Source organism: Papaver somniferum, chromosome 3 (genome assembly GCF_003573695.1).
Source record: "Papaver somniferum cultivar HN1 chromosome 3, ASM357369v1, whole genome shotgun sequence".
NCBI classification, from domain to species: domain Eukaryota; kingdom Viridiplantae; phylum Streptophyta; class Magnoliopsida; order Ranunculales; family Papaveraceae; genus Papaver; species Papaver somniferum.
Genome location: NC_039360.1, coordinates 175,104,481 through 175,129,794, shown reverse-complemented (window position 1 = coordinate 175,129,794; position 25,314 = coordinate 175,104,481). Strand labels below are relative to the sequence as shown.

The following is a 25,314-nucleotide window of genomic DNA, read 5'->3' as shown; positions in this document are numbered from 1 at the left end:
CACACAAAATTCTAAAGCTATCAATCTTCGTCCGAGGACGATACACCCTCCATCATCTCCGGGGCATACTCCGGGGTTTTGGATTCCATGAATTGGTAGCTTGAATCGAATGCGAATGCTTCCCACTTTTCCTCCAAGTAGCGCGCTTTGACGACTTCATGCTACAAAAACATAATACAAACTTACTTGGATCGTGGTGTTTAGTATGAATATCAAACAACATGGATCACATAAAATAAACCACAAAAATACTTACAAATTGGTCAATGGACAAGTTAAAGTGCGGATCATTGAAAATTGGTTTTTGGATTTCTAAATAAGCAAGTATCGCACTTTCGATGACTTGGTGCCTATCATGAATCTGTTGAACACTTCTTCTATTCGGATTCCCAAACTCTTGCATATATTTGTTTTATACCTTACCCCAAAAGGTCACGGAATTCACCCTTACGGAGGACTGGCTCCTAGCTCGAGTTTCCGCGTACCAAGCTTTGGTGATCGCCAAATCTTCATTTGAATCAAAGGATGCCATTGCTTTGTATGTTGAGGTATTGGTAGAGTTAGAAATATTATATAATGATATCAGCTTCTTAGAGTATATGGAACCAGGTGTGTGTTGTTTTGTAGGGAGAGAAAGTGTATTTATAGGATGGTGCCCAAATATGGACGTTATTGTACTCAATCAATGAAGTTGTACTTGCAAAAATTTGAATTTTGAATTTTCCGGCATAGTAATAAGGATAAACGACGCGCCGGAAGTTGGAGCCAGCGTTGTTTCGTATATATCATCAATGCCGGTACCTGGTTTATTATACACAGAAACAATATAGTTCTTGATACTTTATACCGGCATGTAATAAATATATAAAATCCATGCCGGTTCTTGGTACCGGCATGGAATTATGTAAACATAGAATGCCGTAAATGTAATTTATTTCAAATGTAATCCTTGTCGACGGAATAACGAATGCACTTAGCACGTGGCGACCCTAGTGGACGAGTTATAGTCTCGTGAGGGTTTACATAGAGATCTACCCACAAAACCTTACGAAATACCTAACTAAATGCCCTAAAAACCTAAGCAAACACCACTAAACTATCAATCTTCTTAAGAAGAATCCGTCTCCGATTCACCCAGCTGGTGGTACTCCGTGACTTTGGTTACAATATGGTTGACGTTGGCTTCAAACATGAATGCTTCCCCATTTTCTTGTAAGTAACGCGTTTTCACGGCTTGATGCTGCAAAAACAACACACAAGCTTTGCTTGTTTCATAAAATTTGCAAATGAGTAGATTATGTCGAATTAATCATAAAGATACTTACGAGTTGTTGAGGGTACAATGTATTGCGGTTAGCGTGATTGATCCGGTGTTTCATTTTTAGATACTCAACCACTGCATTTAGGATGATGTCGTGTCGTTCCTCGATTTGTTTGGCAGTTCTTCCTTTCGGGTTACCGTAATCGTGAATAAATTTGTTAAAAATCTTCAACCACATGGAATCCCGCGTGTTGTTATCTATAGTTGAAGGAAGAGTTTCGGCGTACCATGCTTGAGTGATTGATAAATCTTCCTCCGAGTCGAACGATGCCATGTGTTGTATATGAGATTAAGTACTATACTAAGCTATTTATAAATAATTATTCTAGGGTTTAGGGTTTCTAAGTTAAGTGGCTCAAGGAAATATATAAGAACACACGAGTTTTGGAATTTTGGGCCCAAGTATTAGCTCACTTTATATAGAGAAAAACCTCAACGACTATTTTTTTTGAAAATCACCAAACCCGGCATTGAGGTAATTGTGACATAAGCTGACGGCACCAAGTACCGGTACAGTTTTTCCATAAGTTAACCATGCCGGTACAAGGGAATTTCTTCACAGATATCGTGCCAAATATGCAACCATTACCGGCATGTTTGTACAACAACATTCAATGCCGTTACAAAGAGCCAACATTGGATCTATAATAGCGACTATGCCGGTATTTGTGAAATTAAAAAAAAAACGGCTAGTTTTTTTGAAAAATAAGACCGTTGGTGATTTATTTGTATATAATACCCCCATTTCTTGGGAAAAATTTACACAAACCACCGACCAAATAACAAAAATCCTTCTCTCAAGAAAGCAAGCACGGTTAAAGCTCCACAAGGGATGGGAGATTCATCATCTATCTCTATTTGCAAAGTAAGTATAATAAACATTACTAACAATATAATCTTCACTACTATGACGCATAACTAATATAATCTTCTCTTACAAAATCATCTAGCCATGGACTGTCCTTTTATTTATTCAAAGTGTAGAAGCTGTGATGGGACACCCCGGTTTTGGATTACAAAAACTGATGATGCTGAAAATGGAAGAATGTTTCTAAGGTGTTTGAATCACCCAAAGTGCGATGAGTTTCAATGGTTTGACAAAGCTGTTGAACTAGCAGAGTCAAGAGAAAACCACAAGGGCCAATGCAAGACTATCGATGGGTGTGATGGGTTTTATATGAAGGGAAATATGTTGAAAGAGAAGAAGAACCAATGAAGATGATCCTTGATACCCCCATCCCGGACGATGTCTTCGAACAGATTCGGGAAACGCTCAAAGGTTCCGCAATTGTTGAAAAGGGATGGAAATAGTTAATCTTTACCCAAATGTAATCCATTCTATGTTTTTTAGCATATTTTAATTTAAAGTATTAATACCGGTATTTAAAGGAACATAAGCATTAATGGTAATATCATTATTAACGATTTAATTAATACCGGTATTTAAAGGAACCAACAATATCGATATGCAATCTAATTCAGTTACGAAACCGACATGTAAAGACGGTTAGCTAGATTTAGGGAATCATCAAAATCGTTATGAAGTCAATGTCCTAATCTCGTTATTCACTATGGGACTTCCGCACAAAATTAGTTGATGGATGCCGAGTATCGGTAAAAACATATTAGTTCAGATAAACCGTAAGAGATAATATAAGGATAAAAAGTGGGGCCAAAAAGTTATCTGTACGGATATACTTAGTTTCTGCATGTCAATATTGTGTTCTCGAATGATATATAAATATTGGGAACTTTTTCTCTAGTCCAATTTGTGTTTTTTGTATGTTATCATTAAGATTCCATATAAAGCAAACCCATAATTATTAGGATCCGTTGACATGGTTATAGTGACATAATCTTGACATTTTAACGCCATTTTATCTACCAAACCAAACCAACAATGAATTTGAATCTAATATTTTGTTGACATGTTCTTCTTATAAGTCTCTACACTCCCACCAAAATTTAGAGCATTCTGAGATGTATAAGACCACCATATACCATTTTGAATATAAACCGTCGAAGATTAACGGTTGAAATTAAAATTTGTGGATGATGAAGTTTCGTATTTCGGAATACTCTCATTTTTAGTAGGAATGTAGAGTTTTATATGAGGAACATGTCACCAAAATATTAGCTTTAAATTCATTTCCGGTTGGGTTTGGTAGAAAAAATGATAACCATATCAACGGATCATGTCATTATAACCATGTCAATGGATCCTTCCCCTTTATATAAACAGTTGTTATAAACTCTAATCCCTAAAATAATTTGTAGAGATCCCTAAAATAACTCGTGTTATCTTGTTTATCTCCCTAAAAAATAGTTATTGAATTAATTTCTGTTTCCCAAATAGAAAACGGTTGTTAAAAATTCAAATCCCTTAAATCTCATTTGACTTTCCCTAGAATAACTTATTTTACCTTGTTTATCTCCAATATTATGCAAATTTTGTTTTTTTCACAGATAATAATGCCATGTGAGAATTTTAATTTTCGTTTTATCTCCTTCGAAAATATCATTATTTGTGAAAATCTCCTTCGAAAATCTCAGATTAATGTCATACGAGATTGGTGATAATTCCAATTTTCACAAGCGCCATTTTTGAAAAATTTAATTTTCCGTCATGCGAGATTGGTGAAATTTTTTGTTTTCATACCTAATTAATTGGCGTGGTTAGAAAAATCGGACTTAAAATTCCAGTTTTCACAAGCTCCATTGTTGAAAATTCCAATTTTCTACACAAGTGTCATACGAGATTGATGATAAATTCCAGTTTTCACAAATGCAATTCGTGAAAAATTCAATTTCCGTCATGGAAATTGGTGAAAATTTCTATTTTCATCCCTAATAAAGTGGCGTGCTCAATAAAATTGGACAACAACGTTGATATGGCCGAGTTGGTCTAAGGCGCCAGCTTAAGGCGCTGGTCCGAAAGGGCGTGGGTTCAAATCCCACAGTCAACATTATCATTACCGAGTAAAAAAAAGCTCAATAAAATTAGACTTAAAATTCCTGTCACCTGTAACAAGCACCAATCATGCTCGATAATAATCAGGATTCCCATCTCTAATAATCAATTGTTGTCCGGGAATGACATATCCAACAATACTAAAACATTACTATCTAACTCCTTTAAAATCCTAAGCTCATAAGGCCCCACGTTGAACGGTGAACCTCACCCACTCACAGAATTGCTCTGTTCCACCTTTCCTCAAAGGAGAGAAAAACAAGGCGTTTTTTTTGCTAAAAAAAGTAATTTTTATATTTATCCCACAAAAAAAAAATAACACGAAAGAAAAAGAAAAAAAAAACTAAGAAGAAACCCGCAAACCTAATTCCCAGTTCTCCACGGAAGCAAAAAGAAAAAAACATCGGGACCTAATTCTATTTTCTTCTTCTCTCTATTCTTCATATCCATTATTAGGTCTCTCTGTAAGGTTTTTCTTTTTCAGCTTATTAACAGAAACAATTGCAGGTAGGCTTTTTGTTTATGCTTATTTTTCTTGATTCAATTAAGCTTCCATTATGGGTTTTTAAGATTGTAAACCCTAATTAATTTTTGTTCTACTTTCACAACTCTTTTGCAGTTTTGTAACTAATATACTTTCTGTGTTTTCGGTGAAGTTTTTGTTTCAGGGTTTTAGGAAGAAAAGCATAATCAGAAAGATGAGGAGGAGGAATAGAAGAAAAAGGTATATAAACAGAAACCCTAGAATTATATTCTTAGATTTGTTTTGTTTCTTCTGATTATTATTGATCGTGTTTTTTTTATTTGTTCTCCGATTCCACCAAAACCTAGAGCTCTGATCAATCAAAATACTTCACTATCTAAGGTAAGAATTCGTGGAAAACCATTTTCCACTGTCGTTACTTAATGTGTGATTATAATGGTTAAACTGTTATTTAAAGAAGTGATTTTGAGTTATTGACTTAATTATCTGTATGACCATCCAAACAAGATGTTAAAAAGTATGCATAGAAGTCGCATCACAGAAAAGGTATGCTGATCGTTTTACAAGTTTGTTACTTTCATTGATTTGGCCGATGGTATAAAGTACTAAAAAAGGGATTTAAAGATATGAAGTTAGGTCTTTATATATATATGGCTAACTGAAAAACACCATAATCTATTAAGCAAACGTGCAAAAGTGGCCAAATATGCATCTTAATTTGGAGCGGTTTTGTTTAACTTAATATATTTAGTATGTTATTCATATATTGCATGTAGCAAGATTTGTATGGTTAAATGCTCCGAAATATTTCACTGATGTGAGTTGATTTTCTCATTGACTGTTATTTAAGCCTATTAGCTCAATTGATTCGACGCGATTGAAAAAAGAATTTAACATTAAGGATTTGAAAAGCAATATATGGAACTATTGGTAGTCTGTAGGTGGTTTGCTTTGTAGATTTGTAAGATTATATGTTTACATTTAAATTACCATCATCCTATGTTATAAGTTGTCGTGGTTGGCGAGAAGGGAAGAACACCATTCCCAACACAATTTTATATAATGCTACATATTTTTGAGCCTGTTAGTATTAACTAAACTTTAAAAACTTTCTCTTAGACCCCACTTATATGTTTCTCTGATTTATTTTCGTTTTTCTATGATTTAGTTTGATTACCTCTAATATTTGAATTTCGTTTTTCTCTGATTTAGTTTGATTACCTCTAATATTTGAATTTTGGGCTTTGTAGGTTTGATTTGTAGGATATATATTTGAATGGAATGAAATTAGGTTTTGGCACAATAGGGATGCACAAATTGTCTCATACAAAAATTGATAGCTAACCTTCGTATATTAGTTTTGTGTGTTCTTTTTTTTTCTTTTTTAATTCTTACTTTACGTTGAACTTAGTTGTATTTTTGCGGGTTGTTGATTTTTTCAGGTTTTTTTCACAGGGATTAAAATCAGAAAGATGTGCGACTTAATCTGATTGATTCTGCAAAACGATTAGGTATTAAAATTATTAGTTTTTTTTTGTTTGTTTGTAATCTGATCGTTTGTCATCTTATTGTGAAATCTTCCAGTCTCTCAATTTATTGTGACACTCTTCGGTGAAACCCTTCTCCTTCATCCTTCGTGATTCAGCAAATTCGATCATCTTTCTCAAAAGAAAAATATCACGTCCTGGAGTGGTTTGTCTCTCAATTTTTATTTTATTTTTTTCCTAATTTTTTATTAGGGTTTTGATTTTTCTTCTTGGTTGGATTAGGGTTTTTGGGAGACAACAGGGGATAAATAAACGGACGTCCATTCTGTCCAAGTACCTCCTTTCTATCGTAATGTCATGTTCTCAGCTAACAGCATTCGAGCTACCAAAACGGTGGAGGTAAAGATCCCGTCCTTCTATGGAGCCTGAAAACGAGATTGGTAGGTTCACAACCCCTCTTATATCCGTTAATGTTTCTTTTATTTTTGTATCCCTTGATTTAAGTTTAGTCCAATGTTTCTTACATATGGGGCTTGCAACATTTTGTCTTTTTAAATGTATGAATCTTTCAGTGATTAGATATTACATATTCAAGGATACAACATGTTGCTGACTTGTTTGTGCCTCTATTTCTGCAGGTGTAAGCAGGAGTTGCCACATTCAAGTTAAAGAAGACACTAATCTATCCACCAGTTGTTTCTACTAAAGCTTTTTTTTCAATGGTTATTTTTCATATTCATGGTAGTTTTGATGTTATATCCTACGAACAGTAGCATCATGTTCTTGACAAAAGTCGGTGATGGACACGTCGCCTATTTAGAAAACTAAATGTCTTCGTAGACAGGATGGTGGTGCGTCTACTTCAAAAATGACTTCGACAGGCTGGTGCTGCAGCACAGGCATAAGAAGAACGAGAACGGCTGCAAGTAAAATTTGAAGAGGGAAGAAAGCTTCTTCAAAGCAACACTCTCAAGTCGGTTTTCGTGTATATTCTAAAATGGAATCTCCTAAGATAAACGTTTGTAAGACAAGTGATGATGGTTATATATGCATCTCAGCATACTGTTCTACTAATTGTAATGCGGAAAGGTTTATATTCTACCATCGTGCTCCGTCCTAGGCTACTATGGATTCTTATATTGTGATTTATGTTCTTAGTTTGGGTTCTTATATATACTTTTGGTCTTTTTCTAACCTGAAATCTTTTACTTTATTTTTCATTTCTTTTCTGATGGCTTGAGAAGATTTCATTGAAGACCTGTATATCTAACTTATACTCAATCTATTCACTTAATTTCAATCTAGAAAGAATAAAGTAATTACGCCGATGGTGACCAAGGTCAGCAACATGAAGTGATTTAGAATGTTATTTTTTTGGTACTGTTACAGTCTTCCTAACTTTATGCAACATGTTTTCCCTATATTGTTAGTTGCGTGAGAAATAGTACAATAAGGATCTTAAGAAATTACATGAAGCTATGGAGAAAAGAGATTCTCAAAATCTAGATTGTCATATTAAAGAAAAAACCATGTTGCATAATCTCTTAGAAGTAACTGAATGGAAAAAAAAAAACCATGTGGATTAACTTTTCATTCTTAATGCACATGCCTTGACTATGTATATACTTAGGACTTGACCAATGATATTGGCACCGACTGAATGGACAATGTAAGTGTTAACCACAGATACATTAAATATGCGTTCACTATCCAAAAGGATGTGAACAAATACTTGCTTTTCCAATGATATTGCCACTGAATGGTCAAGTTAATTTTTCCTAATGAATACGAAGGTCGCCAAGCGTCCACAAGAACGACGTGGATGCATTCCCGTTTGGGTTATTAAGTTCTACTAGGATTCGTTTGCAACAACTTCCAATCAATTTAAAAGACTTGGGCGAGACGAAGCGGAGCTTTACCAAATCAAATGGGAACTAGGGCGAGGCGAAGCCGAGCTTTACCAAATCAAATGGGGACTTGGGCGAGGCGAAGTCGAGCTTTACCAAATCAAATGGGGACTTGGGCGAGGCGAAGCCGAGCTTTATCAAATCAAATAAACAGGCAGTGATGCATTGTATTTGTAGTTTGTAGTTGTAGATTAAATTGGTGAACCAAATCAGCGTACGCCCGGGCACAAAATCTAGTTGTTACAAATAGCCAAAAGCTCTCTTCTTATTAATTTGACCATGCGCTTGGATTTTGCACCTGTCTGCATTTAAATTTGTGGACTAAAAATGAACACCGCGTGATATGAAAATATGTACAAACTAAAATTGCAAATGAGCAACAATTCAAACTATGAAAATGATCATCAAGTCTCACGGAATTGTTATGGTCACGGGGTTATTAATGCACAAAAACATGCACCTTAATGTAACGCACAAAAATATGCACAAGTGGGTTTTTTCCTTTTTCTTTTGAAGCATATGCACTAGTGGTGAATCCATCTCACGATTCTCACCCCACAGTTTTTAATGAAAATTTTCATCCATGGATAATCGCAATTATCACCTCTAACAACCTGTAGTGTCTAGTGAAAATCGTAATTTATCATCAATAATACTTAGTCGGGATGAGTGATAATCGCAAATATTTTCGTTTCACTTTTAAGGCAAAACTCTAAAATCAATTTACATTTGCATGTCCACCACCAAAACGTATCACTTAGTATCACAGTAACAACATTAGATATACAAGAAGAGAATAGGTTGAAATAGTATTAAGATAATGATTATTAAAAGAAAATATTTTATCAAGCATCTTCATCATAATGATTATTAACGGAGATTTCGTGGTCGGCAAAATACTTTACAGGAGATTCCAAGTCTTTTGGGAGATCTTCCACAAGCGAAAGTGAACTACATAAGGAGAAAAAATAACAAAGCAGCGGACTACATCGCCAAGAAACCGAGGATCAAAAGACTACAACATATGTCGGAGAATCTTAATCAAAAAATTCATAGAACTAGCATCGATTCTAATACTTTTGACAAAAATGATCTTGTAAAATCTCTTGTATTACATTTGCTAGCTTTTATAAATAAACTTTTCCATCAAAAAAAATGATTATTACTATTTTATAATGCCACATGAACCTCACTCCAAGACCTTCTAATCCGATATGACGCAAAAAGCAATCTTATTCTCTTTAGAATAATTAGCTGTTGCGGAACTGATTGTTGTTTTGGTTCATAATCTATGTAAATTTTTATGATAAGAAATGTTTCCAGAATCTACATTTGATATTGATATGCATCTTTCAAATACACATGTACAACGACTTCTATATATCTTGTTGTACTCATCTCTTGTAACAATCTCTTTTTCACTTTCATAAAATAATCAAAATCGAAATTTCACAAGTCCGATGAACAGAAGAAAGAAAAAAAGATACAGGAAGGAGAGAAAGAGGAGCATAAAATCAATTTCATGCAAATTCTGTTGACATATATGTGGAATTTTCCTTTTTTAACGCATTCAATTGTAATCCTTAAATATTGATCTTAAATATTACGTTACATGAGCTAATTAATCGTGATTGACCAGTTTTTATGCAAATTCTCCCGCCCATAACTAATTGTTGAACATTTGTGAATTTTTATAGTATTAATTTTATTAATAAAGGTTAATTTGTTCCCGTATAAATTGTGAAAATATAAATTTAATCTAACACTAATGTTTTTAACCGTAGATCTGAGATTTTGGGCTACACATATATACCATCTTATTGATGGGTTTCTAAAAGAGAGAGCAACTAGACTTGGGTTACTCAGAACTCATAAGTTCTCACTATAAATAATATTTAGCATTTTATAAATAAGCTTCGGATGTCTACCATATTGTAAAAAAATTGAGTACCATAGCCGTTGTTCTTTTTTATATTGTAGCAAGCAAAAGTTTTTTTTCTTTTTTTTGATACGCGAAAGTCGGACTCATGCCCCTATCTGAGTCCAGCCAGTTGGACTGTCCCCACTGCCAAACCCAACACCGCCAAACCCACTATACAACTAATCTATTATAAATCTTTACGGCGGGGATTGAATCCCTGACTTCCTCCTTACTGGAGTTACTGGAGTAGATAAAGGGAACATCAGTAAAACTATTGTCAACGGATATTGACTTCGTACAATTACGAAGTCAATATTCTAATACCGGTATGCAACATCAGTAGACAAACCCGTCATACATATCAAAACATCAACAAAACTATTACGCGACACGTAAATCATGTTTGATTTTTTACGAGTAATGATTACACAAGGAGGAAAACTGATATCTTTGAGTAAAGAAATCAACGATAGCATTGTACATAATAAATGCAGTATAAACGATTTTTTTTTAGGAATATCATAACTTGTTAGTTGTTTATTTCTATTTATCATTTTGGAATTAATATATTATTCCTTTCGTTTCATTATTTCCTTCTTCTATACTATTCTCGTGGATATCAAAATAATATCCTACTTCTGTTTATAGTTGTACTTTTACTCTTAACTCTTAAACATACCCTTAATATACTTTAATTATAAATTTATTTTGAATGTGACCCATTTAAAATCATAAAGACTATCTTCTTAAATAAGAAAAATATATGACTGATATATTTGTTTTTTTTTTTTATCTTTATTCCTTTTAAAATTTCATTTAGTTTGGACTGCAAATAATAAATTCCTTAATTATAAAGTTTCTCCATGAATATAATTATTTCATATGGTATGAAAAATCTTAAGTTTCCAAATTTAGAGTATCGTTTATTCTTTCATTTTCATTTCCTATTTAAAATGGAGTTAGGCAATTTTAGGTAATTGTTAGTAATAACTTCTTATAAAAACAAAATTGGTAACTAATTAAGGGTAGTTTGGAGAACCTCATAGTCTCCTTAAAATCTTGACTTTATCAAAGTGGACTAAAAATATAAAACGGAGGGAGTGATTTGTTTTCTCTTAGGTTGTGTCGATAAGAGTTAATCCCATGGAATTAGCCATTTTTTATTTGCACGAGACCGTGTCCGTATATCAAAAAGCATGGTCTAAAATATATTTTTAACTTAATTCCATGAATTCGATGAAAAATATTTCCTTTCCGCCACCATGATACTGATTGCATGGAACACACTTTCCATGCAATTGTTTTCTCTTTCTGGTATCAAACACCACCTTAATTATTTTGAAAATAGTTGAACACACAAATGATTTTATGCTAAGTCATACAATTGAACCTGAAATATGCTTACTTCTCGGCGACATCAAACTGTAAGATACTTTGATTTAAAAGTGACTTTTATTAGGTACACCACCTTTCAGTTACTATAGCACACTGAACTTACCATTTTGATGCTTTGTGAGCATCGACTAATGTGTTCATTTCCGATTGAGGTGTCTAGATTCTCTAGTCTAACAAGGGTGTCACTCCTCTAACCAATAACCACTTGAAACTAGTTTACCTCATACATATAAATCACTTGGTTATAAATGAAAATTCTTCTCTAAGAATCAAATTCGTGAGTGACTCAAAAAACGTTATTTAACTGAATACCAAATGAAATAACCAAACAAATAAGTTATTTGATGATATTTTCCACTCATAACGGGGCTCCAAGGAAAAAAATAGTATCCAACATAATTTGCTTACCCTACTAGGTAAATATGTGAAGGTAGCCTTAGTTTGGCATGAGCAACTAATGGCTTAGCCAAACATAGATCATTACAGGATTCAGAGAGATCTATCATCGATTCGCCTGGTGGAGCACTCCAGTCGAAACCTTGAATAAGTCTAGCTAATAACATGATAGCAATTGCGGTCCCAAGTTGAGCTCCAACAAATCCTCGTCGTCCAATAGTAAATGATATGAATCGTAGTTCCTGCTCAGTGAGATCCACATTAGTTGTTCCACCATCCTTTGACATTAGATGACGTTCTGGGTTGAACTTCAGTGGTTCCTTCCAAATTCTATGGTTCCGGCCTAATCCTATTCGACTTAATAATACATGACTTCCGTTGGGGATAAAATATCCTGATACTACGGTATCTGATTTTGATACATGCGGAACGTTAAAGGGAGCTATTGGATGGAGTCTAAATGCTTCCCTAGCACAAGCTTTTACATAATTGAGTTTCGGAATATCAGATTCTTGTACCCAACGGTTTTACCGACTAGCATATCGATTTCTTGTGCAGCTTTTCTGAGGATGTCTTGTTGATTTATCATCTCTGCCATGGCCCACTCTACTGCATTGGCTGGATTATCCACCGTAGCAAGTACTACTTCCTGTCATGGCATAGTTGGGCATGGGGGCAGAGCTACACATATAACATATCACGGAAGAAAAATAATTAAGTATGCGCACACTTTTATCATTATTACGAGAAATGAAATGAACTTATGCATAGATAACTTACCGCTGCTTGAGCTTTGATCTCTTCAGTTGATAATAATCGATTCCCATGTTCGTTCTTAAGCGATATAAGCACATCTAGCAAATCCTCAGGAGATTTATTCTCCATTGCTCCATTGTTGAATCCGTTCTTCAATAATTGGATCATGATACTTATTCACAACCCCCATTGCTCTCTTGAAAATCTTTTCATGACCATCTAAATCTAACCATCTCAAGTAAGGAAAATAATCTTGTATACCAAATGAATAAATATAATATAGGACTGTAAAAGCTGAATTAATATGTTCAATCTCTTCAATACAGGGTCCTGTGTCTTTTCTACCTTTTCCGAAATACCTTTTGTTGAAAATCATTTTTCTTATTACATTCCCACTGAATTGCCTAGTTAGTAATCTTAAATTAAACACTTGACCTCCATTCAATGAGTTTTTGTTGCACTTATTGTGTAAATAGAACACAAGGTTGTCAACTTCCTCATTTCTCTTTTGGAGAAGCCATTTCAATCTCGCATGACTGACCATTTCGGAAGTCACAACTCTTATCATTTTCTTCCATTGTTCTCCCCATGGTGTAACAACAGCAATTAAGAACCCACGACTAGAATACTCAGTAGCCATCGTTATAGGCCTTGATGCAAAAACCGCATCTTGTTTTTTCAAGAATTCTCGAGCAATTTCTGGAGAAGTCACTATAATTACATGAACATGCCCAAGAAGAATACATGCAATTTCAGTATTCATTTCATTCATTAAACCTAATATCCATTTAAACCTTGGTTTATTTCTAAGTAAATCTGGTATGCTACCCAATATTGGCCATGGTGATGGTCCTGGAGGTAATGGAAATGATGTTGATAAAGATGGTTGTTCCCCAAGAGAATTCACCCAAAACTTAACGAGAAGAAGTAAAACTATTGACGCAAGAATACGTAGCAAATATGGGGTATTTAGATCAACTATTGTGAGGTTGGTTATAGAATACATCCAAAGGGTAGTATTAGATAAGTTTAGGGAAGAGGTGTTGTTGGCCATGGATGCTTAAGTTTTTTTTTTGGGGGAAATGATATTTTTAGTGAAAAAAGTAGTAACATAACTAGAAACATTGGATATGTACATACACTTGTTACCAGTAATGTTTAATGCTATCTGTGTCTAAGATTTGATTTTAAATGTATGCGATTCTCTTAGTTTTCATTCCTACTATATCTATGGTACCTACTTAATTTCCAAATTAGTGATGAGATGACAACTAATAAAATTTAATAGTTGTGACATCGGTTTAATCTTAATTTGTATCGATCATATATTATAGTTAATTACTAAGTACATTCAGAATCCAATTAATACATGCAAGTTATGGATTTGACCAGTAATACTACCGGATAGGATTCCTAAATTTGAACTTTGCAATGTTCATCGAACCAACGTTAATTACTTTGATTAATTAGCTTACGTTAATTAACAACCTCGCGATACACTCATTAATTTTTTTTGATTTCCTTCACATAATCTCAATAAAATTAAACTTTTCAAGATTAAATGGATTTTATGGGGATTTCTTAAATTGAACTTTCTTTCAAGCGTCCATGATAATGTTCTTGAATTTGAGTTTAATATTTAAATTTCATGTCGACTTCTCATTGATTTGGTGAGACCCGCTCGACAATGGTTTAATTTTTTTTTTCTTTTTATAAATTTCGTTATTTAATACTTACTCTTTAACTCTCATGAAATCACCAACTACGCTGACCCAATTGGTTAAATATTGATTTTTCCTTCATCTTCTTTTTCTATTTCTTCCGATGGTGGTTGTTGACGATGATAATGAGCTTTTAGGTTCAAATATTACTCGACTCAAGACTCAGTATCAACAAGATTAATAAGTTTATATTGTGCGAGAGCCTTGGTAATACAAAACTTATGAACAATGCTCTCATTATTAAGTGGCTACGGAGATTTGCCAAAGAGCCTAAATATCTGCAAAGGTATAATATGCCACTGATGCAAAGAATTATTTTTATAAGTCTCCTAAGAGCAAGTCTTATGGTGGAAGAGTTCCATCTTCCATCTTCCACGCCACCTCAGCATTTGGAACCGTGGATGGAACTGCAAGTGTAGTGGTGGAATAGTGAAAACGCTATTCTTAATAGCGCTAGAAAAACGCTATTCTTAATAGCGCTAAAAAAACGCTATTAAGAATAGCGTTTTTTTCTCAGCCGTTAGATTTCAACAACTCATCCTAAATCTACGGACAAAAAAAAACCTTATTCTTAATAGCGTTTTCTTAGCGCTATTAAGAATGGCGTTTAACGCTATTCTTATTGGCGTTCAGATGGATTCCACGAACCCTTCCACGGAACGGTGGAACCTTGTTTGGATTTTCTGTGGAAAACCCCAACTTGGAAGCCATTAGACTTGACATTCCATGGTTTTTCCACACTTGGAATAAGTTGGATTCCGCCATAAGACTTGCTCTAAGGGATATATGGTACATCAATATGGATATGAATTATGAACAAAAACCAAAAAGATGTCTACAAACATCGGCTTTAAAGTAAATAATGAGGTACTTCAGGAAAGTTTTAGAAGATCCTTTGGCTTTTCGATGAGCCCCTGTCCTTGAAATCCATGCAAACCGAGATCCAAAAATAAAAAAATTACGAGGTTAGATGGTTGGACAGACATCGCTATAAAAGGAAAAAATATAGTCAATATGTATATATTAAAATAAAAAATGACTATAAGTATCAACATAAGGTAATACATGGCTCTCTTATTATATAAAAAGATTACTATATAACCTTATAAATGTTTTGTTGATGTGTAAGTAAGGCCTTTACTAAAGCCAAGATAACCAAGGCCTAAAATAAAAAAGAATCAATTTTGTGAGCGAAGAAAAATTCTCGATGCAATAGAAAACCGAATGAAATAACCACAAGAATACGTTATTTAAATAAAAAAGAATTCCACTCATAAGACCATTTTTTATTGATCGCCAATTATGACATAACTCTACGGTACACATCAGTACCTGACAAATTTGATTACTCTACCGGGTAAATATGCAAAGGCAGTCTTGGTTTGGCATGGGCAAACAACGGCTTATCCAAGTATAGATCATTAGCCGATTCTGAGAGATCTATCATCGATTCTCCTGGGGGAGAACTCCAGTCGAATCCTTGAATAAGTCTAGATAATAACATGACTGTAATCGCGGTCCCAAGTGGACCACCAACACATCCTCGTCGTCCAGTAGTAAATGATATGAATCTTAGTTCCTGCTCAGTGAGATCCACATTAGCTGTTCCACCATCCTTTGACATTAGATGACGTTCTGGGTTGAACTTCAGCGGTTCCTGCCAAATTCTATGGTTCCGGCCTAATCCTATACGACTTAATAATACATGACTTCCTTTGGGGATAAAATAGCCCGATACAACTGTATCTGATTTTGATACATGCGGAAGGTTAAAGGGAGCTATTGGATGGAGTCTAAGTGCTTCCCTAACACAAGCTTTTACATAATTGAGTTTTGGAAAGTCAGATTCTTGTACCCAGCGGTTCTTACCAACTAACTTATCAATTTCTTCTGCAGCTTTTCTGAGAATATCCGGTTGATTTATCATCTCCGCCATGGCCCATTCAACAGCATTGGCTGGATTATCCACCGTTGCAAGTATTATATCCTGTCATGGCATATAGAGACATGGAGGAAGAGATGGGATAGCATCAGGCAAGTGAAAAATAATTTAAATATATGCACACAGATATAATTATTAGGAGATACGAAATGAACTTATGCATATAAATAAACAATCTTACTGTTGCTTGAGCTTTGATCTCTTCAGTTGATAGCAATGGATTCTCGTGTTCGTCCTTAAGAGATATGAGAACATCTAGCAAATCTTCAGGCAGTCTATTTTTCATGGATCCATCACTCCATTGTCGAATCCGCTCTTCAATAATTGGATCATGATACTTATTCACAACCCCCATTGCTCTCCTGACAATCTTTTCATGACCATCTAAATCTACCCACCTCAAATAAGGCAAATAATCTTGTACACCTAAGGAATAGATATGAGAAAGGACTGTAAAAACCGAATCAACATGTTCTATCTCTTCGCTACAGGGTCCTCCATCTTTTCTTCCTTTTCCAAAATACCTTTTATTGAAAACCATTTTTCTAATTACATTCCCACTAAATTGCCTCGTTAGTAATCTTAAGTTGAACACTTGACCTCCACGTAACGAGTTTTTATTGCATTGATTGTGTAAATAAAACATAAGGTTGTCAGCTTCCTCATTTCTCTTTTGGAGAAGCCATTTCAATCTCGCATGACTGACCATTTCGGAAGTCACAACTCTTCTCATTTTCTTCCATTGTTCTCCCCAAGGTGTAACCGCAACGGATAAGAATCCACGACTCGAATACTCGGTAGCCATTGTTATGGGCCTTGACGAAAAAATCGCATCTTGTTTTTTCAAAAATTCTCGAGCAATTTCTGGAGAAGTCACTGGAATTACATGAACATTTCCAAGACGAATATATGCAATTTCAGTATGCATTTCCTTCATTAAACCTAATATCCATTTAAACCTTGGTTTATTTCGAAGTAAATCTGGTATACTACCCAAAATCGGCCAGGGTGATGGTCCTGGAGGTAATGGAAATGATGCTGGTAAAGTTGTCTGTTTCTTAAGAAAATTTACCCCAAACTTGATGAGAAGAAGTAAAATTATTGATGCAAGAATAGGTAGTAAACAACAGGTACTTACATCAAATATTGCGTAATTGGTTGTAGAATGCATCCAATGAGTAATATTAGAGAAGGTTGAGAAACAGGCGTGGTTGGCCATGCCTGCCTAAATTTTGTAGGGTATTGATAATATTATCGAAGAATAGTAATAGCATAACTAGGAACATTGTATATATACACATACTTGTTGCTATTAATGTTTAATGGCATTTAGATCTAAGATTTTATGTTAAATGTGTCTGATTCTATTAATTTTCATTCCTAGTAAATCTACACTACCTACTTAATTTCCAAATTAGTGAAAAGATAAAAGGGATAAAATTTGATAGTCGTGTCATCCGTTTAATTTTAATTTGAGTCAATACAATTACTAAACATCGTCATTAATTATTTATAGGTGGATTTAGAATCTACCTAATATATGTAACTTATGATAGGTTTTTAAATATGAATTCTATATCATTTGAGAGTAAGTTTTGGGCTATATTCGTTGTTTTAACATTAATTAATTTCTTAAATACAGTAGAAACTAGATGAGGAATAAGAATTTAAGAGTAAGTTTTGGGTCACATTCGTTGAATTAACGTTAGTTACTTTGATTAATTGGCTTAAACACAATAGAAACTAAATAAGGAATATGAAACCCACTTTTTCTTCGATACGGTGAGAAATGCAAAAGATCCAGGTAAGTACGTTGGCATCCCCTTGCAATGGGAAGAATTAGCATAAATAATTTTGTTGAACTTGCTAAGAAAATGGCTATTAAATTAAGTGGATAGAGGCATCCCCTTGCAATGGGGAAGAATTAGCATAAATAATTTTGTTGAACTTGCTAAGAAAATGGCTATAAGATTAAGTGGATAGAAATCTAAAACTTTGAACCCGGCTGGTAGGTCTACTTTAATAAAATCTGTTTTGTGGAAATTTTTGTTGAACTTCCATAAACCCATCAATAAGATGTTATATATGTTTAGCCCAAAATATAAAATGTACGGTTAAAGTTACTAGTTTCAGGTTGAATTTGGATTTTCAAACTTTCAACATGACTAAAGTAACCTTTATCCCTTACCAACTATTAACTGAAGAAAAATAAATAAATGAATCATTAATTACCGTGGGAAAAATTATGGGCATAACGGTTGGCATCATATGCGGACCTCACTTATATTCGCATCCATTACCGTTTTTTTTGCTACTCACCGATTAAGGAGGATAATTAAGATTTGCCATATGCATTAGCAATATCTACTACGTGTCATGTGCATGCCCTATTTTTCATCCCTATATACACTTGCAAGGAATTAGGAACGAATAGAATTATGCCACAAGCCATGAGGTTAATCTCTGGTGGACTCCTCCGACACTTTCTTCCACGCTCAACTTGTTGAGTATTAAGCTTTCTTGTTTCTTTTTCCTATTATTCTTTCTTTTTCAACATCAAAATAAATAAATAAATAATAATAACTCATTTTTTTCACTTGAGATTTTCCTTTATTATATATTATAGACGGTAATTATTATGATTTTTCCTTGAGCCAACTAGGTATTATATATGAAAACTACGGTTTTTACTAGATATGAGTCACACGACCGATTATTAAACGTGATAATTGCGATTATTAATAGGTGAAAATTATAATTTTCAACCAATCACACTACACTATTAACAATTAAATTAAAGTTTTCACTGAAAGCTAGAATTTTCACCAAATATTTATGTGTGAAAACGAAATGTTTCGCCAAAGGGCCCCTTGTGAAAATTGAAAATTTCCTTAAACTTGATAATTGTTTGGTCGGTTTGTTATAAAAAAAATGGGCACAAATAAATAAACGGGATAGAATCAGTTTTTTAGGCTAGTCTTTTCAGGGATAAATAAACGAACGTCGGAGATATATTAGGAAGGAATTATTTTAAGGAGATTTATTGGAATTGTTATTTATCACGGTCAGAAGACATGGAGATTACGAGTTATTTTAGGGAGATTTTTTAGGATTAATGTAGGGAGTCATTTTAGGGAGATTTTGAAGGAGTTAATTTGGGAGATATTTATGAGAGATTTTATCACGGTAAAAAATTAATGTAGGGAGTTATCAGTTTGCCAACCGTTTTTTTAAAATAGAAAGAGACAAAAATTTTGATAAAAGGTTATTTTTGTAATTGCATCAGTTTTTAATTTAATAATGGGTTGTTAATATAGAGAATTTAAATGGTGGGTTTTAGATATAAGAAAAACCAAATTTGGGCTAGAAATAATTTCCCCAAATCTGTTTTAGACCCTATATGCAACCATGTTATGTCAATTTTAAAGCTTCTTGTGCGTCCCATTACTAAACTGAACAGGTATAAGAAAATTTTCTTAAGGGAAGGAGACAAAGACAAAAATAGCTTATGTATGGTTAGTTGGACCAAGGTCTATACACTTTTAGAGTATGGCGGCCTAGGAGTCAGATTTCTTGAAGTCAATATGTTGTCTCTTCTTGCTAAAATGGCATGGAGAATTTTTTTCCAACAATAATTCTGATGTAACTAAACTTTTGAAAGCTAAATATTACCCTAATTATGATTTATGGACTTGTGTTACCAAGAAAAGAAGCTCAGTTAGTTGGAAAAGTATATTAAAGGGAGAGATGCTATTAAAAGTTGTATAAGATGGAATATAGGGGATGCTGAGAATGTTGGCTTATGGAATGATCCATGGATGTCAAATCTACCATTATCTGTTGTTGCAAATGTTAATGATCAGAATGTGCCTAATTTGTTTGTTAAAGATATTATAGATCCTAATACAAGGAACTGGAATCTTGCAGTTATTGACACTTTTATCTCTGAGAAGGTTGCAGAGGAGATTAAATCGATTCCAGTTGGTAAAACTAGTAGTTGTGTTGATCAGTTGATTTAGTCTAACAGCAAAACAGGTGACGTGAATAAGTTAGGAAATCAAAAACCTAATCCAGATTGGAATTTTTTGTGGAAATTGAACTGCCCACAAAAAATAAAATATTTTCTGTGGATGTTATGCCACAATAGACTTAGTTTAAATGAGTCTTTATACCGTAAGCATATTAGTGATCATACAAGATGTAGTTTGTGCAACAGAGACTTCGAGAGTGAGACAAGTCATCATCTATTTTTCGGGTGTAGTATTGTTTGGCCTCTATGGAGGAAAATTATGAATTGGATTAATTTTCAACCAAGTGCTGATTATATTTCTCCTAGTATGATTAAAAATCTTTGCAGGTTAAAGGGCAGATAGGAGGTGTGGAGTGGCAACATATTTTTCCATTTCCATTCAACTAGGATCCTTGCTGGGGAAATAATTGGTGTCAGAGAATTTCTTAATGTCAAAGGTTGTCTTTAACGTGAGAAGTATAGGGTGATTGATATCGTTGTTTCGTGGATTCATCCTAGGGAGGGATATTCAAAGATGAACTGTGGCGGTGGTTCTAACTATCTTAACTGTGCTGGGGCGGGTAGCATCATTAGAGACAAACAAGGTGGTTTCCAGGCTTGTTACGCTAGACATGTGTACAATAATGATAATAATGTTGCGGAGGTTTGGGTCATTAGAGATGGAATTCAATTGGCAAAAGATCCGGGGATTAAAAAACTTGAAGTTGAGAGTGACTCCACTTATGCTATTTAGTTGTGTAAGGAGGAGGTAGCAGTTCCATGGATAATACGTGATTTGGTTGCGGATGTTGTGGTTCTAAAAGGAAGTTTTGAAGATGTTATCTTTCAGCAAAGATATAGAGACGCAAACACTGTGGCGGACTATTTGGCCAAGAAGAGTGCGGCAAAAAGGATGGAGGGTGTGTGGGTGCCTCGCCCTCCCAATGTTGTGTGTCATTTGCAAAGCGCAAATATTGCTGGTTATTCCAACACAAGATCTGTGAGAGTTTCTGTTTAGTTTTGTGCTTATTGGCAATTTAGCAAAAAAAAAAAGAAGACTTTTTCTTTTCGATGAAAGTACTAGTAGCAAGACACCAAAGTGACCAAATTTGGAGTACAAAAACTCCGTTCAAATGTTGGGATCCATTAAAACTCCATATTAAACAAAATTAATACAAAAACCACAAAATTTTAAAAATTGATACAAAAACCCCAAACAAAATTGGTTTCATCAAATTCTATGATGAAATCAAATTTGGTTTCATCATATTTTTGCCTATTTTTTTTATCATGAAACCAAAGATTTTAATGATGAAACAATAAGTTTATGAAGAAACCAAAATTTGGTGGTACTCTTTCTGGTTAGTGGTGGTTTTGGTTGGTGGTGGTGTTTTTTATGGTGATGGTAATGCTAGTATTTGTTGGTGGATGTGGTGTTGGTTGCTAGTAGTGTAGTTAGTGGTGGTGTGTTGTTATTTGAGGTTTTTGTGTTACTTTTATTTTGATGGGTTTTTTTTTGTGGATGGATAGTGACAGCTTTGGGGTTATAACTCACGACCCGTTTTTATGATGATTAAAAGGCCGGTTCCGATAGCTTTTTTTTTTTTTTTTGCAAGATTACATGTTTATTTCATGGATTTTTTAATGAAATGTCTAGTTCTATTGGAAAAAAACTGATCAAAAGTATGCAACAACGAAAAGGTAATAATGATCTCTGCCAACTGATGCAAGCCAAGCTCAACAATTTAATATCTTCAGGCATATTGGAACCAAAAGTACCCCCAAAGTTTGTTATTTTTTAATGAGAACTGTGGTTTTGACAAAGCTAAAAACGATAGATTGACTTAATATGAAAGGGATAATGAATTAATTCAAATCTTTGCCACTTTTTGAAGCAGCAGGAGTGTACTTATCACCCATCCATTCATTTTAGATGCATCCAACAAATCTAGAACCAATTCTTAAAGGATTTATTGAATTAGTTATTTTCTATGTCAAAGATAGTCCTTCGGCTTATGCAAGCACACCAACGAGAAGAGTTTGATAATGATATGCAAGCCCTTTGGAAAATCATTCCTGTCATGACATTGTAGAGTATATAAATTAAAAGATATACATGAGATTTCAAAGATAAGATTACGCAGTCTGTTATTTAATTAAATAAGTTTCATTTCTACACTTGGGATTTAGTTTTTAAGCATTCGGGGGATAATATCCTTTGTTGTCGTCATCAATGGGTGGGTTCATATTTTAAACCACCAAAATTCTCCTCCCATGGCTGCTGACGGGGAAGATTTCATGTTAGTATTGTTGTTCATCTTCTTTCTCTTGTTGTATACCTTTTTGTATTATTTTACCGTAGTGATCAATATATTATATTTTTGATTACCATTCTTGGTTTTATGTACATATTATTAAGGCAACCTATTTTTGGCGTTATTACGGTTTTCTTGACCTGATAAAATAAAAAATATTATATTATAGAAAAATATTATAACTTGATTATATATTATAGCTGCATTAAAAATATTTTATAACTTGATTTATTTACTTTTTAAGTAAAAAATATGAAAAGCGCTAACTTAGTTTCATGTGTAATGCTGGTTAATCTCTTTGATCAAATTTGTTTCGGACTAGCCTTTACTTTGTAAAAGAAAAATAAGAAATTATTAGTTTTGACAAACTAATATAGTGCGTTCTTTCTTTTGTTATTTTTTTTTGTTATCGATAAAGAATTTGGTTCTGACGAGTTTTGAATTCAGATTATTGATATTATTATATAGTAATTTCACTACTGTATTAGAGTAACATCGGCTTGGTCTGTTAATATTCGAATGAAGTAAAAATGTATATTGATATTGATAATTAAGGTTAAGAGATTTTGGTTATGTTATATCTTAATTAGTTTGTACGTTGTTCTCCTTATTGCTTCGCCAGCTTATAGTTTCACCTTAATTTATAACTTTACTTTTGACTGTGCGAAAGATTTGTTAAGCATATTTTTATTTGAGGGATGAATCCGTTGATATGGTTATTCTCACATTATCTCACAATTTAGACGCTAAAGTTTGAAGCTACTTTTTTGATGCTATGATCCTCGTACAAAGATCTACTTTCATACCAAAAAATAATGCATTATGAGGTACCAAATTATAAGATGTATTTATATTTAAAAGCCATATCAATACCAACATTGTGTTGTCTATACATCTTCCTATATCTTTGGACGCATAGGAAGATCAAGATTTAGTTTTTTTTATTCTCTTTAGTGATCGCAATGTGTATGAGTTTCTCGTAATTATTTACATATTACTAAATAAACACTTCATATATATATATGTTTCACCGATTGGTTTGACGCTATGCATCTTATTTAAAATAAATATTTGACAATTTTTGCGGACAAACCATAACAATAATTTATAAAAAAATTATTAGGTAATTATAGAATCACGCATTCTGACAAACTAAGGTTGTCGTTATTTTAGGACAAAAGAAATCCATTCTAATACTATTTTTATTAGAATGATTCGTTCTTTTACACCAAAAATAAGACGAACTTTAGGACATATAATATCTGTCATATAACCCCGTTTTCGACAGATTCGGTCTGTCCAGAATTCCGTGTTTTGGACTAGTGAAGGAAAGATGTTAAGTTCAATAAGAAACATGAAATCTAGTGGTCCCGTTAAGGTGTATAGGATAATTAAAATATTTAATAATTAGTGAAACGCAAAAAATAATGTGGTCTTAATTAATTTTAATCTATAGGAGCCATTTAAATTATTTTATTTTTTTGATGGGAAAGTTTAATATATTAACTTAAGCAATGTAATACAGAAGATCTACAATTTCATTTTCATCAAAAATATTAGAATTAATACTCTCTTTTAGCACACGTTGGCACAAGTGTGTTGACATGTGGTGAAGTCTTCTGATCCTTGCTTCTTTTGCAACGGAGTCCGCAACAGCATTGTAATCCCTATTTATAAATTTAACCTGAGCTTGAGGAAGGTTGTCCAACAAGTGAATTGCTTCTTTAATAGTATTCTCCGCAACCCATGAAGCTCTTGTATCCTTTTTGGATATAGATTCCCAAAGGAATTTACAGTATGTGACTATACAGACGCTAGAAAGAATATTATTTTTTAGCCACTTTAAAGCATTTACCAGGACTTTAGCTTCCGCATGCAACGCCGAGGACGCCCACTCGGAGCCTGCTGAAATATGAAGGAAAGCTTCTTGGTCTGTCGAGTATAGAATGAAGGCATATCCCATGGATAAATTTTCTTTTTTAAAGGACGCATCAATGAATATTATCCAATCCGACCTTAAGTAGTTCCAACCTTTCTTGATAATATTCGTTTTTCGGATGCCTTGAGATTTGGTTTCTTCTTTGATAATTGAAGACTGGATGAAGGTTTTTATCTGCTGAATTAAATGGAAGGGATCCGGAGCCGTTTTCCTGAAAACGACCTCACATCTATATTTCCATATGAACCAAGTGATGATTGAAATTTTTTCTCTGAATGGAGAGATGTTTTGATCATCGATCCAAAGTTTAACCCATTTGCCAATCACATCTGTGTTAATTCTCGAATTGACCATCTCCAAAGAACAACCAAACCAAACTGCTCTGGCAAAAGGGCAAGTTCTAAACAGATGATTTTCCGTTTCCATCGCTTAGTAATTGCACATTTGACACTCAGGGGAAACCTCTGGGTTATGAGCCGCTACCCTACTCCTGTATTCCGTTTCCATTTAAATTATTAACAGAATACAATTTAATCTTGAAATCAAGTACTAAATAAGACAAATATATAGTTGTGAACTGTTTGACCTTAATGGCATCCCTAAATGTGGATACCTGTAGGACGCTATTCAAAGAATATTGGTTGGTACGTGGAATAACTCTGACAATTGATATACTTGAAAAATACAAAAGTTAACATTTAGTTTTGAAGTCTAAGTTCAGCAATAAAACTGAAAACTAAAAGAACAATT

At 33.8% G+C, this 25,314-nt stretch overlaps 1 protein-coding gene, 1 long non-coding RNA gene, 1 other non-coding gene and 1 pseudogene across 3 annotated transcripts; 2 read left to right on the top strand and 2 right to left on the bottom strand.

The window, feature by feature from the left end:
• The first annotated feature begins 4,206 nt into the window (after nt 1-4,206).
• TRNAL-AAG lies at nt 4,207-4,287 on the top strand. Its single transcript has one exon. It is a non-coding gene; the product is annotated as a tRNA-Leu (tRNA).
• Nucleotides 4,288-6,224: 1,937 nt separating this feature from the next.
• LOC113361914 lies at nt 6,225-7,429 on the top strand. Its single transcript, XR_003365411.1, has 3 exons — nt 6,225-6,468; nt 6,546-6,703; nt 6,902-7,429. It is a non-coding gene; the product is annotated as an uncharacterized LOC113361914 (long non-coding RNA).
• Nucleotides 7,430-11,890: 4,461 nt separating this feature from the next.
• Nucleotides 11,891-13,692, bottom strand: LOC113360363 (annotated as a pseudogene).
• A 1,941-nt stretch (nt 13,693-15,633) lies between these two features.
• On the bottom strand, nt 15,634-17,542 carry LOC113361912 (phenylalanine N-monooxygenase-like). The gene is made up of 2 exons (XM_026604995.1): nt 16,483-17,542; nt 15,634-16,346 (listed from the first exon to the last, which is right to left on the bottom strand). The coding sequence occupies exons 1-2, from the start codon at nt 17,518-17,520 to the stop codon at nt 15,705-15,707; spliced, it is 1,680 nt and encodes a 559-aa protein (XP_026460780.1). The 5' UTR covers nt 17,521-17,542; the 3' UTR covers nt 15,634-15,704.
• Nucleotides 17,543-25,314: the final 7,772 nt, after the last annotated feature.

Bases quoted from the DNA above. Each gene is read 5' to 3' on its own strand.
- LOC113361912 (XM_026604995.1), bottom strand. From the start codon at position 17,520: ATGGCCAACCACGCCTGTTTCTCAACCTTCTCTAATATTACTCATTGG. The intron at 16,347-16,482 runs GTAAGATTGTTT...ATGCCATGACAG, and splicing joins AGATCAAAGCTCAAGCAACA to GATATAATACTTGCAACGGT.